Below are 16,892 nucleotides of genomic sequence, written 5' to 3'. Positions count from 1 at the left end.
GCTGGCCAGTTAAGAGCCTAAAGCAACAGGGCAGACAGAAGATGATGTGGCCTGGTCTAAGATGGTGGCAGGGGAGATGGAGGAAAAAGGATGGAAGCATCCAGATGGACGAGTGTCAGGACACACGTCAAAGGTCATGCTTAGACTTCTGACTGGAGCCACTGAGTGGACAGTGGTGCCATCTGCTAAGATGGGGACCCTGGGAAATAAGCAGTCGGCTTGTGGGAGAGTCAAGGTCAGTTTGGGAAACACTGAGAGGCTGAAGGGCCTAGAGCTCGGGAGAACTTTCTGGTTGAAAGAGAGGTGGCCAAACTGAATGTCCAGCTAAGCTGTGGGTGTGCATCCGCTGACCCGAGGGTTGGCTTAGAAAGAAGAGGAGGCATGGGAATAAGCCGAGGACCGCCTAGGTCAGCGGCTGGGAAGGAGCTGCAGGAGAGACAGAGGGAGGCCTCAGAGGTAGGAGAAAGCCAGGTTCATGGACCCAAGGGAAGAGGAAGCTTCCAAAAGGAAGAGACAGAGGAGATGGCTCTGTGATTGGGAGGAGAGGGAGAACATCAGCTAGAGCAGCTCCTCAGTTGGGGGCGATTCTGCTCCCCAGGGACATGGCAACATCTGGGAACATTTTTTGGTTTTCACAACTCAGAAGGTGCCCCTGGCATATCTTCTGGGTGGAGGCCAGGGATGCTGCTCAACAGCCTGCAATGCACAGGACTGCCCTCCCACAAGAGTTATCTAGCTCCAAACGTCAACGGTGCTCAAGCGGAGAAACCGTGAGCTAGAGGGAGTCCGGGCATCTCTTAAAGAGCGCAGAGGCTGGAGCGTGTTTGAATGCTGGCAGGTGATCCTGGAAAGACCCACAAGGAAAGTGGGTACTTGCATAACTGGAGGTTCCTGGGATGCCGGGAAGGGAAGGGATCCAGCACAGAGGTGAGACAGCTGTTATTTTCACTGTGAAGTAGGAAGCGGTCATCATGTGAGAGGAAAGGGGGCCTCAGGGTAGAAAATGCGCTCAAGTGGCTGCTGTGGCACGGGGATGCCCGTGTTGTGAACTCGGTTGGGGGTTTGATCAGATGAGGTGCCTGTCTGCTGGGGTGCGAGACTCTCACTGGGGTGGGCACCTGAGCCAGGCCAGGAGAAAGCAGTCAGACGAATATAACCGAGTCCGGGGTTTCACCAGAGCGGTGTAATAAAGGACAAAAGGGAGTGAGATGTGAGGCCCCGGGACCAGTTTCGAATTAGTTTTCACACACTGGTGGCAGGAGGAGGAAAGTGAATGCAGTAAGTTTCCCATAAAGTCAAGTTCATTCAGTTTAAAGAACTGCTAGCAAGATGCAGAGCTGAAATGCCAACCCAGGCCCACCCACTCCACAACTCCCAGTGCATTACACTCAACTTTGCCCAGAGAGCAGAAAAGGACTATTTCTGTACTGAAATAATTTCCAAATTATGCTTTTGCTGCTTTCGCTGTTTCTCAAAACCAGTTCTCTCCGGACTCATCTTGCCAAATCTAGGTGCTCCTATTAACATAGCTCACATTCCTTTGAAAACCACAACAAGCCAAGAGACAAAGAAGTCAGGAATATCAACAGGGCTGAAAATTCCCTTCCACCAGAACATAAAAGGAGAAAGGAAAGACTTAGTAGCAGCGCAGGAGAATTTCAAACCCTTCTGAACAAGGACTCTCTTATTCAGGATGGTCTCCTGGAACTGGAGAGAGAGTGTGGCTTCTAGAACATTCCAACACTTCAATTTTGTGTATTATCTAAAGATCCTATTTTGAAGACATTTATTACATTGCAGACTCTCAGAATTGGAAGGGTCCTTAAAGGACTTTTGAGTTCAAAGTCCCGTTCTGATGAACCAACTCCCTGTACAGTAGTCAGCCAGCCTCTACAGGAGTCATCTCGGGTACAGGCATCTTCATGTTACTGGCAAAGGCTGAAAGTCGATGAAGCAGGATGATGGGTACATGGGATTCAATAATATTACTCTACTTTAATGTAAACTGAAATACAATAAGATATTACATTTCTATAATAAATACAGCTTTTGACTTTGAAATTATTTTTCAGTGTAGGGAATCCTGGTCCCATAAGCCAGAGTGGCAGCCAAAGCCCTCCTGAGAGGACTGGTCATTCCTCAGCAGAGTTATGCAGAGAGGAGGAAGAAGAGGAGGAGGGAAGAGGGGAAGAGAAAGAGGAGGAGAAGAGCTCCCTAAAACGTTCCTCCCTGGGGAGAAATGAAAGGAAGAAGTGCTTCAGAGCACCTGGTCTCCCCATGTTTTCCTCCAGAGCCCCTGAAACCACGCTCTCAGAACAGAGGCCTCTCTGTAGGGAGGGCCTTACCAGGCACCGGGCCTTGTGCAAACCCTTAGGCAGCTGGCAGCATCAGGATGTAGGAGCCACCATCCCCACTTCATGGATGGGGACACTGAGACGGGGTGGGAGGGTGGGGCTCTGAGCCAGCTTGCCAACCTCACAGCCCGCCCATGACCCGCTGCCCTGCTCCAGCCCCCCTGAGAGTGCAACCTCAGTTTCAGATGTTAAGTTGATAGTACGACAGCAGACAGTCAGGGTGGCCCAAACCTAACGAAGAACAGCCCACAGGGAACTAGTGTTCTGCTGTGGGCCTGACCTTGTATGTGAGCCTGGGAAGACAGGGTGGACCTGCCTGGGCCTGCCCCGGGCAGGGCGCTGGCCAGAGTCCCTTCTACACGTGGCACCATGCCCCTTCCAGCTCTCAGAGTGTCCCTGTTCTCCTGTCTCCTCATTTTCCCTCCCCTCCCACCGTCGTGTTTTGTATATACCCTCCATCTTATGATGGATTTTTCTCTTTGGGGAACCTACGTCCAATCTTACACCTGGGTGGGAGCAAAACAGAGTTGAGATAAAAATGAAACTTCACAGCTATCATTGCAAGGCTGTGGCTCTTCCTGGCTGAGGAGCACTGCAGGGTCACAGGCAAAGAAGACAGTGCTTAGCAGGATGGCCACATGTACCCCCTTTACAAAAACAGCTCTTGTTTCTTTACCTGCTACTTTATCCCGAATAAGTTTTGCAGATTCAACTTCACCAATACTGCTGAACAAACTTCGTAACTCATCCTGGGTCATGTTCTGAGGGAGGTAGTTGACAATCAAATTTGTTCTCCCAATATCATCCCTGCAGTCTTCAGCCATGTGGTCTTCATAACCATTAGACATTGTATTTTTTTTTAAATCTGCAGGGAAAAAAAAAAAAAGGGAAGTAAATTCCAAATGTTCATAATGCAGGATATTAAGGCAACGCTCGTGACTGTGTTGCATTTAGACATTTTTCTTCTCAACACGAGAAGTTCAACTTATGTCCACACAAAAACCTGCATGTGGATGTTTATAGCAGCTTTATTCATAACTGCCCCCAAACTGGAAGCAGGCAAGATGCCCTTCAGTAGGTGAATGGAGAAACACACGCCAGTTGTCTGGTACATGCACACAATGGAGTGTTATTCAGTGCCAAAAAGAAAGGAGCTAGGAAGCCACAAAGGCATGGGGGAACCTTACATGCACACTGCTGAGTGAAAGAAGAGCTTGAAAGGCTACATACTAGAGGGTCTCAGTTATACGACATTGTGGAAAAGGCAAAACTAGAGAGACAGCAAAAAGATTAGTAGTTGCCAGGAGTTGCGGGGAGGGAGGGTGAATAGGCAGAGCACGGGGGGTTTTACAGGGCAGTGACACTATTCTGTATGAGGGTGTAATGGTGGATACATGTCATTACACATTTGTCCAACCCCACAGAACATATAACATGAAGAGTAAACTCTAAGGTAAACCCTGGGCTTTAGCTAGCATGTAATGACAATGGCTCATCAATTACAACAAAATACCACACGAAGGCAAGATTTAATAATAGGGAAAACTTTGTGTTGGAGGAGGGGTTTATGGAAACTCACTCTGGACTTTCTTTGCAATCTTTCTGTAAACCTAAAACTGCTCTAAAAATAATGTCTACCGAAACAAAAACAAAACAAGCCCAAGTCCAACCATTTCCACTTACCAAAAGGGCTTTAAAGAAATAAACCTACAAACAATTCCAGCACCACAAGTCAAGCCTCTGGGAAAAGCGGGTTGTCTTGAGAACATTCCAAAGATCTCTGATTGCTTTCTCTCATCTCCACGTGCACTACTGATGCAGCTATACACGGAGGAGCCTGCGAGGCGCACCTGAGCACCCCACCCAGACACCCTGTCTGTACTCTAGCAGGCAGGTAATGGTCCTCTGCGCCCCTTTATTCCCAAGACAGAGCAACTGAGCCAAGAGGTTAAGATTTCTCTTCCTGTTAGAGGAGCTGGGTCTCCAAAGCTGGGAGGCTCTGGAATACCTTTAGCCGCCTGCACAAATATCTTTACTTTCAGTGACTAATACCAGAGCACAGTGATGGCTTCGAACTAGAGTCAGCTCAAGACCACTCTTCTGGAAGCGCCACTCACTCTAGGTTTTGCTCACAGGCACTGCTTTGCGGCTGCCTCGTCCAAGATGTCCTGTGTCTCTGCCTCTAAAGAAACAGGCACCCCATGGGGCTGAAATGTCATCACTGAGAAAAAGGCCCTGCTGCCCATCAGTCGGGGTAGGTTACAGGGGAGCAGCCCACTCCTTTCTCCAGATTCCTACTGCCCAGTTCTGATTTTATGCTTCAAAACCCAGTGCCCAGGGCTTCCCGGGTGGCACAGTGGTTAAGAATCCACCTGTCAAGGCAGGCGACACGGGTTCAAGCCCTGGTCCGGGAAGATCCCACATGCCGCAGAGCAATGAAGCCCAGTGCGCCACAACTACTGAGCCTGAGCTCTAGAGCCCGCGAGCCACAACTACTGAAGCCCGCATGCCTAGAGCCCGTGCTCCGCAACAGGAGAAGCCACCGCAATGAGAAGCCCGCGCACTGCAACTAGAGAAAGCCCACGCGCAGCAACGAAGACCCAGAGCAGCCAAAAAAAAAACCAAAAAAAAAAACAACCCAGTGCCCAGTGTCAGGAGCATTTAGCCTCCTCTAAAAATAGCCTTGCCAGCGGTTATATAGAAACCTGAACACATCTCCAGCACAGGCCTTCCCACCTGCCCCAAATCAAGAAGCAGAGAGGAATCAGGTCTGGTTCCCTGTTTCCTGGTGGAGACATTCAGGTCTTCTCTACCTTCCCACACTCTCACTTGCTTCAGACCGTACACAACATGCAAAATTAGTCCAGTCTCCCAGTATTTCTTTGATTTATTTGGAAATGTTCTATGCTTCCTGCTCTTTATAAAATATTTCAGCATCAAGAGCCATAAAAGAAAAGATTGGAAACTTAGACTTCATAAGGTTAAAAACTTCTGGATGGCAAACGCATCACACACAGACAAGTAGCAGACTGGGAGAAAACGCCTGCTCCCTATCATCTTTTTTTTTTTTGTGGTACGTGGGCCTCTCACTGTTGTGGCCTCTCCCGTTGCGGAGCACAGGCTCCGGACGCGCAGGCTCAGCAGCCACGGCTCACGGGCTCAGCCGCTCCGCGGCATGTGGGATCCTCCCGGACCGGGGCACGAACCCGCGTCCCCTGCATCGGCAGGCGGACTCTCAACCACTGCGCCACCAGGGAAGCCCCCATCATCTTATTTAGAGTTGCGGTTCTCACACTGGGTGATTAGGCCCACCTCCCCGCCCCCCAGCCCCTGGGACAGGGGCAGTGTCTGGAGACACTGCTGGCTATCAGGACTGGGGGGTGGTGCTGTGCCACTAGCATCTAGTGGGTAGAAGCCAGAGATGCTGTTAAATACTCCATAAAGCACAGGACAGGACAGCCCCAACCAAGAATTATCTAATCCAAAGTGTCAGTACTGCTGAGGTTGAGAAAAGTTGATACATTTGGGGCATCTGCAAATTAAAAAGAAAAAACCCACATATCACTAGCAGAGAAGTGGACAAAATACATGAGCTGCAACTAATAGATGCTGGCAATTCACAGAGCTAATAAGCCATGAAAAGATGCTCAAGTTCACAAACAATGAGGAAAATGCAAAATAAAAAGAGATGCTACTTTGTGTCAGTCAGATGGAATACAATCCAGGATGGATAAAACCCAGTGTAAGTAAGGATAAGGGGGAAAAAACACCCTTATACACCATCAATATGAGTGTGACACGGTACAACCTTTTGGAAGGATAACATGGCAGGTCCTATCAAAATGTTTAATGTGAATGCTACCCTCTGACTCAGAGCTGTAGGAAACTGCTCTACAGAAATAATCATACATATGCAGGAAAATATGTGCGAGGAACACACTGACCCCATGGCTGGTAAAGTGCTGGACACAATCTAAGTACGTTATTAATGGGGGATGGTTAAATAAATAACAATTTTCAGTAGAAAGCATGGCATTAACAGGTTTAATAAGGAAAAACTCCACAATCTATTAAACCTTCTGTGGCCATGAGACTTTAAGATAGATCATTAGCTCAAAAACAAACAAACAAACAAACATTTGTTGAAGCCTGAACCAAAGTACAAGGGTTAACTCTGAAGAATTCTAATGCATGCTGAACTTTGCTCAAAGTGTGACTCAAACATTTTTCTTCCTCCTTCCTCTTTTTTTCCTTTATCCTCCTCTCTCTTCACTCTTGCTCTGAGTTAGGCATCCACTCTTCTGCCTTTTCCCTCGTCCTGCTTTCATGGAAGATAACCTGGGCAGTAATTACCCCATTCTCATTATCCAGAGTGGGGTGTCCTCTATGCCTGGTAAAAAGTTAGCTTCCTAAAACAGTGGTTGGCAAACCATGGCCTGCGGGCCAAATTTGTTCAGTCCACCTCCTTGTTTTCATAAATAAAGTTTTATTGGCACACAGCTACTCTCATTTGTTTATGAATTGTCTATGGCAGCTTTTGCACTCCAGTGACAGAGCTGAGTAGTTGTGACAGAGACCATATGGTTCACAAAGCTGAAAATATTTACCATCTGGCTCTTTACAGAAAAAATGTGCTGACCTTTGTTCTAAAATGTAAAAAAATAGAAAAATTTCTTGGAGAAAATCTTTGCAACACCAGGTGAGGCAAAGAGTTCTTAGATACCATGCCAGAAGCCAAATTTATTTAAAAGAAATTGATAAACTGGATATCATCAAAATTTAAAACTTCTGCTCTTGCAAATGACACTGCTAGGAAAACTATAATCCACAGACTGGAAGAAAATATTCAAATCACATATCTGAAAAAGGACTTGTATCCAGAACATATTTTTTTAAAAAACCTTTGAAACTTAACAATAAGAAAACAAACAACCCGATTTTAAAAAGAAAAAGATGTAAACAGATACTGAGCCAAAGAAGATATATGGATGGCAAATAAACACATGAAAAGTTGCTCAACATTATCAGTTATTAGAAAAACGCGAAGTAAAATCACATCAAGGGAATTCCCTGGTGCTCCAGTGGTTAGGACTCCACACTTTCACTGACGAGGGACCAGTTCAATCCCTGGTCAGCGAACTAAGATTCTGCAAGCCAGTGCGGTGCTGCCAACAAACAAACAAACGAACCACATCGAAATACCACTACCCATCTAGGAGGCCTAAAACCAAACAAAACAAGGAAGCAAGCAAACAATGACGACAAAACAGACAATATCAAGTTCTGGTGAGGATCTGGAGAAACTAGAACTTTCATGTACTGCTGGTGGAAATGTAAAAACGTTACAGCCATTGTGGGAAACAGGCTGGCACTTTCTTATGCCTAAACATACTCTTACCATATGACCCAGTAACCTTTTCCTAGTCCTCACGTACGAGAAATAGTTTTGTTCATATAAAAACCTATGCGATACCATTTATAGCAGCTTTATGCATTTTTTAACACTTGGTTTTTATTATTTACTTATTCTTTTTCATAGTCTTTTCCATTATGGTTTATTACGGGATATTGAATATAGTTCCCTGTGCTATACAGTAGGACCTTGTTTATCCATTCTCTATATAATAGTTTGCATCTGCTAGTTCCAAACTCTCACTCCATCCCTCCCCTCCCTCTTGGCAACCACAGTCTGTTCTCTATGTCTGTACGTCTGTTTCTGTTTTGTAGATAGGTTCATTTGTGCCATATTTTATCACTAAAAAAAATTTATTTATTTATTTGTTTTTGGCTGCACTGGGTCTTCACTGCTGCGCGCGGTCTTTCTCTAGTTGTGGCGAGCGGGGGCTACTCTTCATCGCGGCGCGTGGTCTTCTCATTGCGGTGGCTTCTCTTGTTGCGGAGCACGGGCTCTAGGTTTCAGTAGTTGCAGCACGTGGGCTTCGTAGCTGTGGCTCGTGGGCTCTACAGTGCAGGCTCAGTAGTTGTGGCGCACAGGCTTAGCCACATGTGGGATCTTCCCAGACCAGGGCTTGAACCCATGCCCTCTGCATTGGCAGGCAGATTCTTAACTACTGTGCCACCAGGGAAGTCCCCGTGCCATATTTTAGATTCCACATATACGTGATATCATATGATATTTGTCTTGCTCTTTCTGACTTACTTCATTTAGTATGATAATCTCTGGGTCCATCCATGTAGCTGCAAAGACATTATTTCATTCTTTTTTATGGCTGAGTAGTATTCCATTGTATATATGTACCACATCTTCTTTATCCATTCATCTGTCAATGGACGTTTAGGTTGTTTCCATGTCTTGTCTATTGTAAATAGTGCTGCTATGAACATAGGGGTGCATGTATCTTTTTGAATTAGAGTTTTGTCTGGATATATGCCCAGGAGTGGAATTGCTGGATCATATGGTAACTCTGTTTTTAGGTTTTCTGAGGAACCTCCATACTGTTCTCCAAAGTGGCTGTACCCATTTACATTCCCACCAACAGTGTAGGAGGGTTCCTTTTTCACCACACCCCCTCCAGCATTTATTATGTGTAGAGTTTTTTTAATAATATATATATTTTAACTTAATTAATTAATTTATGGCTGCGATGGGTCTTCGTTGCTGCACACAGGCTTTCTCTAGTTGCGGTGACTGGGGGCTACTCTTTGCTGCAGTGCGTGGGCTTCTCATTGCGGTGGCTTCTCTTGTTGCGGAGCACAGGCTCTAGGCACGCGGGCTTCAGTAGTCGTGGCTCATGGGCTCTAGAGCACAGGCTCAGTAGTTGTGGTGCACGGGCTTAGTTGCTCCGTGGCATGTGGGATCTTCCCGGACCAGGGCTTGAACCCGTGTCCCCTGCATTGGCAGGTGGATCCTTAACCACTGCACCACCAGGGAAGTCCCATGTGTAGAGTTTTTGATGATGGCCATTCTGAGCAGTGTGACGTGGTACCTCATTGTAGTTTTGATTTGCATTTCTCTAATAATTAGCTTTGTTGAGCACCTTTTCATATGCCTATTGCCCATCTATATGTCTTCTTTGGAGGAATGTCTACTTAGGTTTTCTGCCCATGTTTCGATTGTTCTTTCTTTGTTATTGAGTTGTATGAGCTGTTTGTATATTTTGGAAAGTAAGCCCTTGTCGGTAGCATTATTTGCAAACATTCTCTCCCAGTCTGTAGGTTGTCTTTTTCATTTTGTTTATGGTTTCCTTTGCTGTGCAAAAGCTTATAAGTTTGACTAGGTCCCACTTGTTTATGTTTGCTTTTATTTCTATTGCCTTGGGAGACTGACCTAAGAAAACATTGGTACAATTTATGTCAGAGAATGTTTTGCCTATGTTCTCTTCTAGGAGTTTTATGGTGCCATGTCTAATATTTAAGTCTTTATTTCTTTTTGTGTATGGTGTGAGGCAGTGTCTTAACTTCTTTGATTTACATGCAGAGCAGCTTTCTTCATAATCACCAAAAACTGGAACAACCCAAACGTCCCTCAAACCTTCAGTGGATAACCTATAGCACACCATACAATGGAATACTACTCAGCAATACAAAGGTACTACTATTCACACAATTTGTATGAATCTCAAATACATTTTGCTCAATGAAAGAAACCAGACTCAAGGGTACTGCATGATTCCATTCTGGAAAAGGCAAAACCACAGGGATAGATCAGTGGTTGCCAGGTGCAGGGAGCAGGGGAAAGGTTGACTACACAGGGGGAGCATGAGGAAATACTTTTGTTTCCTGGGTGATAAAATTTTCCAATATCACAAGCATGGTGGTAGTCACATGACTCTACTCATTTATCAAAACTCAACTCTACACAAAAAACTGGATTAAAAAATAAATTTTAAAAGATTTAGAAAGTGAAGCTTCTGCACGACCGCCCTGCTCCTCGGCATGCTGACTCCTCATGACTGACGGGCCCAGACAAGGCTGAGCAGCCCCCTGCGGGCCCCATTCTTGGTCAACTGGCAACAATGAAGAACCCAAACACCAAGAGCACAGTTTCTCGGTGCTTCAGTGCCACCCTGCCATCCAGGCCCCTTCCCCTGACCTTTCCAAACCTGCATATCTGATCCAGGGCTAAACCAGCTCTGTTCCCACAAGTACAAACTGCAACCTGGACTTGGCATCTGCCTGACAATCAATGACTCCCAGTCACGGCCACCTCTGGCCACCTCTCACTCAGCGTGTCTCTCCGCATGGCAGTCCTGTGGACTCCTCCAGGTCGTCGCACTCAGCCCCATCAAGCTAGCCCCTCCCCCGGCTCTCCCTGTCAGTGGGGTCACCACCTGCTGAGGCTCAGAGGTTACATGACTTTGCTCAGGGGCAGTCATCACACTGTTAATCAGTGGCAGGGCCAGGCCTTGAGCTGTGGCTACAGAGCAGTCTTTCAAGGATGAAACACCAGGCCCTTTGCGATGGCCCCTGCTTGTCCCCCTTCTCCCCTCACTTGAGCTCCCCCAGCACGCCGCAGACCTTCATCTTCCTGTGCCTTTGTTACGGCTGCTCCCTTGGCAGGGACTGCCCGCCGTCTCCACCACCTCCTCACTTGTCTTTAAAGAATCTCCCAGGACGCTCAGTTGCTCTAGTTCTCAGTGCTTGTATACCACTGGCGTGAACCTTTATTACTGCATGAATCACTCCAACTCGTAATTAGTTGCTTTTCACCCACAGCACTGGCAAAAGCCTCGAGGCCCAAGGCTTCAAGACCAAGGGTCCCCAGGTAAACCCAAGGTACCTGGCAAAATGTAGGTGCATCATGCAGGCACACACAGGAGAGGGGGACAGACACAGAGTCTCAGACTCACCTGGGAATCATGTGTATTTGGTGCATTCTTTTTCATTAAAGAAGGGTGGCTGGAAATTGTACTGACAGTCTATTAATACACTTAGTATCTTACTTATTTAGAATCATCCCATCCCATCCCAACCCACAGAATCAAAGTCAATTGCAGGGAGCAAAAGGGAAACTTAGTTTAGCAAAGCAATTCCTGCTGATTTGGAAATGTTTCTGGTAACAGATATACCATGGAGAAGTCCTGTTAGGATGATCTCTGAGGGTTTTCAGCCCTACTGCACTATTTTAAACAATCCTGGTTGCCTGTGTGACTTCAGAGATGTTGTTCACATCAGTAGTATACCTACCACGTATATAAGGAACAGATACAATATCTATGTGCATGTACATGTGTATGTATATATATAAATGTAAATGACATAAAAACATGCGTAGATGTCACATATGTAAAGGAGCAAGACCGGATTCCATCAGGCACCCATGAGAATCTGTCTCATTTTATAGTCACAGAGCAGGCTTTCTAAACTACTTGGCCCAGAACAAAACTAGAACAGTCAAATATAACCTCAGGCTCAACCCTGACACTTCACACATCATACGACAGGGCTTGGACTCAATTATTTCTGCAGTCCTTTCCAGATGTATAGTCCTGAGTTCTTCAAGGTAAAAGTCTTAGGAATGCAAGGTCACCCAAGAAACGCTGTGGTGCCAGAAAGAAACTGAAGGCACCACCTGACCCAATTATAACTGCGAGGGCTCATTCAGGTCGACTCGGTCCACGTTCCCTTACTCATCTCTTCCCACCGCCCACAGAGGGGAAAGCTGCCCAGTGAGGGCAGCTCATCTAAATCACAGCAACTCCACACCTGCCAGCCTGAGAAGCCCAGGGGAGGGGCAGAGCAGGTGCCCATCAGTGCAGCCCGGTGTCTGGCCCAGTCCAAGTGCCCCATGGGTCCCAAGGGGACCTGATCAGACCCAGAGCCCTGCTAGGAGTCCTGGCTTCTTTCTGGCTGGTCAAGGGCCCTCCAGGGCTCTCACAGGGAACTGCAAAGCAACATGGCACAGCGGGAAAAACCCACAGGCTTTGACAGACCTGAGTTCCAACACTAACCCTACTGCTAATCAGCCGAACCATTGTGGGGACGTCACTTCCTTTCCCTGAGCTTCCGTTTCCTTGCCTGCAAACTGGGGTGTTACCCAATGCTCTGCAGCTCTCAGCACACTTCCCGACATTTGGTGAGCGCCCACCTCACCACTCGCCTCAGGTTTACTAAGGAACACTTTGACCCTTTCCCCTTGGGACCCTGGAACCGATCCACACCTTTGAGGCCATTTCTAACGGGCCTGGGTTCCACAGAAGCCACATGCGGTTCTACCAGCCTGGGCCCACGAGCGCAGCGCCCCATGGAACGTGGAAGATGTCGCTGGTAGTCCTGCTCAAGCACTCGTCAGTCACACACATAACCTTGGACGAATCAGCGGGCCTCCTTATCTGTTCACAAAGATATGAACCTTATTCAAGTCTTGTCCCGCTACTCTTACCTTAACAACAAAATAAAGGTGAGCGCGTGTCTCCCTGCCCTCCCCACCTCCAGCTGCAAACACCCTCATCTCCTCCTCTCCGCCTGTCCTCGCCCCCCCTCTTCAAACCTCCTCCTCCCCCGAATTACTTCATTTGGTGGCACACGCACACACTTGTCCCCCAAGCCACCTCTGTCCATCCCCCAAACCTAAGTAAGCACCAAGTTCTGCCAGTTTTACATCTGAGATGTCTCATTCTCCCTCCATCTCACTGCCATCATCCTTGTTCAGGTCCTTGTCACCTCCTGCCTAGGCTGACTCCTACCTAACTGGTCTCCCCACCACACGATTATTTCGAACCGAGAGTCATCTGGTCTTCTCCCTCCAGATCACTCCCATTCCTTCTGTCTCCCCATTTCTGTTCGTGGTGACATCAGTCTTGCCACTGGGCTGCTCTTGACTGTTCCCTCTCCTGTAAATCTTTTCTCTGGCATGAATGTCTGTCTGATGGGTAGCTGGATCCAGTCACTTCTGAGCTCCTTTCTAACTCTTCCTTCGCCCAGCACACAGGGAGTGCGACCACGTGCCAGCACGAGCAAGGCAGTGTGTGTATAAGATAAAGAAGCAGTCCCAGTCCCGACCCTCAAATTCAGGCCAGTACCAGACCATCTCAGTACCGCAAAAGCCTTTGACCAGTCTGTCCATCCTTACCTCTCACTCAGAAAAGCGATCTTCTGAGCTCCCCTCTTGACTGTGCCCAGAAACCCTCTACCACCTGACCATGGCATACTTTTCTAGATTTATCTCCAAGTCCACCTGCTTGACCCTTTGCCTGCCCAAACTGGTCCCCTCAGGCTTCCGGACCTGTTTGCACTCGCCTCGTTTCTTACTCACTCGGGCTGCTGGCCGCACCTGGAAACTGTTGCCTACGCCTCCTCTGGTCACAGCAACCAGTTTGGACACCGGCTCTTTCATCAAGAACAAAACCCAAGCAACGGACAATCATTTCTTTCAATAGTCTCGATGCTGTCACCACCCGCGGCTTCCTCCTTTCATTACTTTAATCTCACACATCTATGTCTTTTCTCCCCAATTCAGGGTGTAAATTCCTCGAGGAGGCAATTTCTTCCACTCCTCCCCGTTCCCCACAACAACGAGCAAGCGCTAAGGTTACGTGCGCTCAGTCTATAAAACTGTGCTCACTGACTTGGCCAGTACACGCAAAGCCCTGGGTCAAGTGAGGATGGACAGTGATCACATGAGCGAGTCCCGTCAACACATATGGACATAGTACCTTCTGCCACCTTCCCACTTCCTGTGGGAAGGTATATCCACGTACGCGCACCCTACTCGAGTGATGTGCTGTTTTGTCCACATCTAAACTGCTCCTTCTCCTGCCTTCTCTGTTTTTCTTAGTGACCGTATCTATCTGCCAGGCACTCAGGCAGGGACCCAGAATCATCCACCCATGTTTTCTCTAGCTCACGTCCCACAGCTAAACACCCACTGAGCCCTGTATCCTTCACCCCCTAACCGTGTCTCAAACCCACCCCCTCTCTCTCCCGACCACTACAGACCTGGGTCATATTAGCGACTTTTCTGCTTTATGGGAAAGTAATCACCTCCTCAATGGTTTGCTGGCCTTCAGCAATATCCCCCTCCAGCGTGCAGAACGGACCCCTTCACTTTGTGGACTGAAACTGCCCAACAGACACCCCTGGCCTGGCCTACAGGCCAACAGCCAAGCCCCCTGCACACCAGCTGTGCGAGTCCTCTTGCCACCCCTCACTTCACCTTTCTTACCTCTGAGATACCAGACCCCATGTGGTTCCCTGAACAAACCTAGATGTTCCCACCTCCGTGACTTTGCGGGTGCTGTCCCAGTCTCCTGCCAAGCCCTTCCCCACAGTCTTGGCCTGGCTAACTCCTCCCCTCACGCTTCACCTCCTCTGGGAAGCATTCTGTGATCTCCTTTGCCCACCAAGGCTAGGTTAACAGTTTCTGTGCTTCCATCAGCCAGCGCATAACAATCACCACACTCAACAGAGTGGGCTAAAACGATCTGTGTACACATCGCAATCACCAGTGCCTTCCCAGAGCCTAGTACAGGACCTGGGACACAGTAGCGGAGCAGAGAGAGTTGGTTAAAGGCGGGAAGCAAGACTAACTTCCCTTCCCTAGGCTGGTTTCCTCTGGTCTTCCCCCTGACCCAAAATCTCAGGTCGGCCTCGCTGCTTCACTACTGCCACCCAGGGGTGAGAGGAGGTAACTGCAGTTCTTTCACCATTCAGCATTTAATTTGATTCCATTGAATGAGATGGGGACACAAGCGAGGTTAACAGTTGACTCCAGTGTTGGTAGAGAAAGAGTGGCAGTCAGGGGAGGCTTCAAATGGTGAGTGAGCTCTGACCTGGGCCACAGAGCATGAGAAAGAGATCTCTAGGTGGAGGAAAATGGCATTCCAGGAAGTGGGGGCAACAGGCAGAGGGTGTCAGAGTTTAGGGCCTATGTGCAGGTTAACTCAGAAAGGAGGGGAGCGTTAGAAAGTGCAAGACCTGGGACCCCAAACTTTAGCTTTTAAGCCACCTAAAGAGGTTAAAAAATTAATTTTTTTTCCCACCCAAAGACTTAATTGGGAGTAACATAATCAGATCTGCATTTAAAAAAGACAGCTCTTGCTGGAGTGTGGAAAGATGATAGAGATGGGAGGCGGGAGTGAGAGAGGCAAAAGCAAGGCATTAGGAAGATGGTATTTTCATAATTCTCTTCTCATCTTCCACTTGCTGCCCCACGACCTCAGACCGAACACATCCAACCTGAAACTCCGCCTCCTCAAAACCAAGTGCTTCAACATAAACGTGATTTATTTCCACATTTTGAGATGTTCTTATATCTTGGCTTCTTCATGGGCCTTGAAGTCGCAGAATTTTATAACAGATCCCACCACAGAGCTCTGCACACTGAAAATGCTCAATGACAATTGAATGGAATGTCTCTCGGGGTCCCCCAGACCCTGGGATTATAAGAACAGTAAACCCTAGTAGTTAAGAGTAAGGACTCTGGGGCTTCCCTGGTGGCGCAGTGGTTGAGAGTCCGCCTGCCGATACGGGGAACATGGGTTCGTGCCCCAGTCCGGGAGGACCCCACATGCCGCGGAGCAGGTAGGCCCGTGAGCCATGGCCGCTGAGGTTGCGCGTCCGGAGCCTGTGCTCCGCAACGGGAGAGGCCACAATAGTGAGAGGCCCGTGTACCGCAAAAAAAAAAAAAAAAAAAGTAAGGACTCTGAATCAGAGGGCCTGAGTTCAAATCCTGCCATCAGCCACTTTCCTGTGTGAGACTGGTCTCATTAAGTGACCCATCAAAACCTCAGTTTCTTTGTCCCTAAAATGGAAATTACAACACACAGCACCTACCTCAAGGGCTGGAGATAAACATCTGTGAGTAGAAAGCACACTGTAAATCCCCACTAAATATTACTGTCGACTACTTATAACATTATAAATTCAGTGTCTACCACGCACAGGTCACGCACATGCAAGGGGCTTCCCACACCCTTAAATCTGCACGGCAATATTCTCATCCATCCCATTTTACAGATAAGAAAATTAGGGCTCCCACAGTTGAGTTTGTTCAACGTCTCGGGAGCACTGGATTCCAAGGCATCAGAGATGGGGCCAGGGGACCTTTTAGTGGAAGATCATTTAGTCCAGTGGTGGTTCTCACACGTGTGAGTGTGTACGTGTGTGATACTTTGGGCAATGTCTGCAGATATTTTTGATCTTCACAACTGGGGGAAAAGGACACTGCTGGCGTCTACTGAGTAGAGGCCAAGGATGATACCCAACATCCTACAATACACAGGACAGCTCCCCCCACCCCAAACCAAGAATGATCAGACCCAAAATGTCAGTAGTGCCAAGGCTGAGAAACCCTTCTCTAGTGAATCCTCCTCCCCATCGTCCCACTTCTGGAGCACTGGCTATCCGGATCCCCCATGAATACTTTCAGTAACGGGGTGTGTGTGCTCTATTCCTCCAGGGGCAGCACCTGCAGAAGTCCTTCCCCACCTACCCTACACACGGTAGATATTAGAACCCATTTTAATAAGCCTAGCAGCAAAGGACGCCGGAAAAGGAAGAGCATCCATCCCCCATTGTTCAATTGCGTGCAGTCTGTGTTTTTCACACACACACACACACACACACACACACACACAC

At 47.9% G+C, this 16,892-nt stretch overlaps 1 protein-coding gene across 1 annotated transcript in view; it reads right to left on the bottom strand.

Annotated features, from left to right (window-relative positions):
- Positions 1-16,892, bottom strand: part of ELAVL1 (ELAV like RNA binding protein 1) — a 38,349-nt gene that overhangs the window by 19,654 nt on the left and 1,803 nt on the right. Inside the window, exon 2 of the mRNA XM_024134095.1 lies at positions 3,031-3,219. Within this exon, the coding sequence (XP_023989863.1) occupies positions 3,031-3,202 (172 nt within the window). The 5' untranslated portion in view covers positions 3,203-3,219. The remainder of the gene's footprint in view (positions 1-3,030; positions 3,220-16,892) is intronic.

The sequence above is a fragment of the Physeter macrocephalus genome, chromosome 2, assembly GCF_002837175.3.
Source record: "Physeter macrocephalus isolate SW-GA chromosome 2, ASM283717v5, whole genome shotgun sequence".
Lineage (NCBI taxonomy): Eukaryota > Metazoa > Chordata > Mammalia > Artiodactyla > Physeteridae > Physeter > Physeter macrocephalus.
The sequence above is the reverse complement of the archived record's forward strand: the minus strand, read 5'-3'. Positions and strand labels throughout refer to the sequence as shown.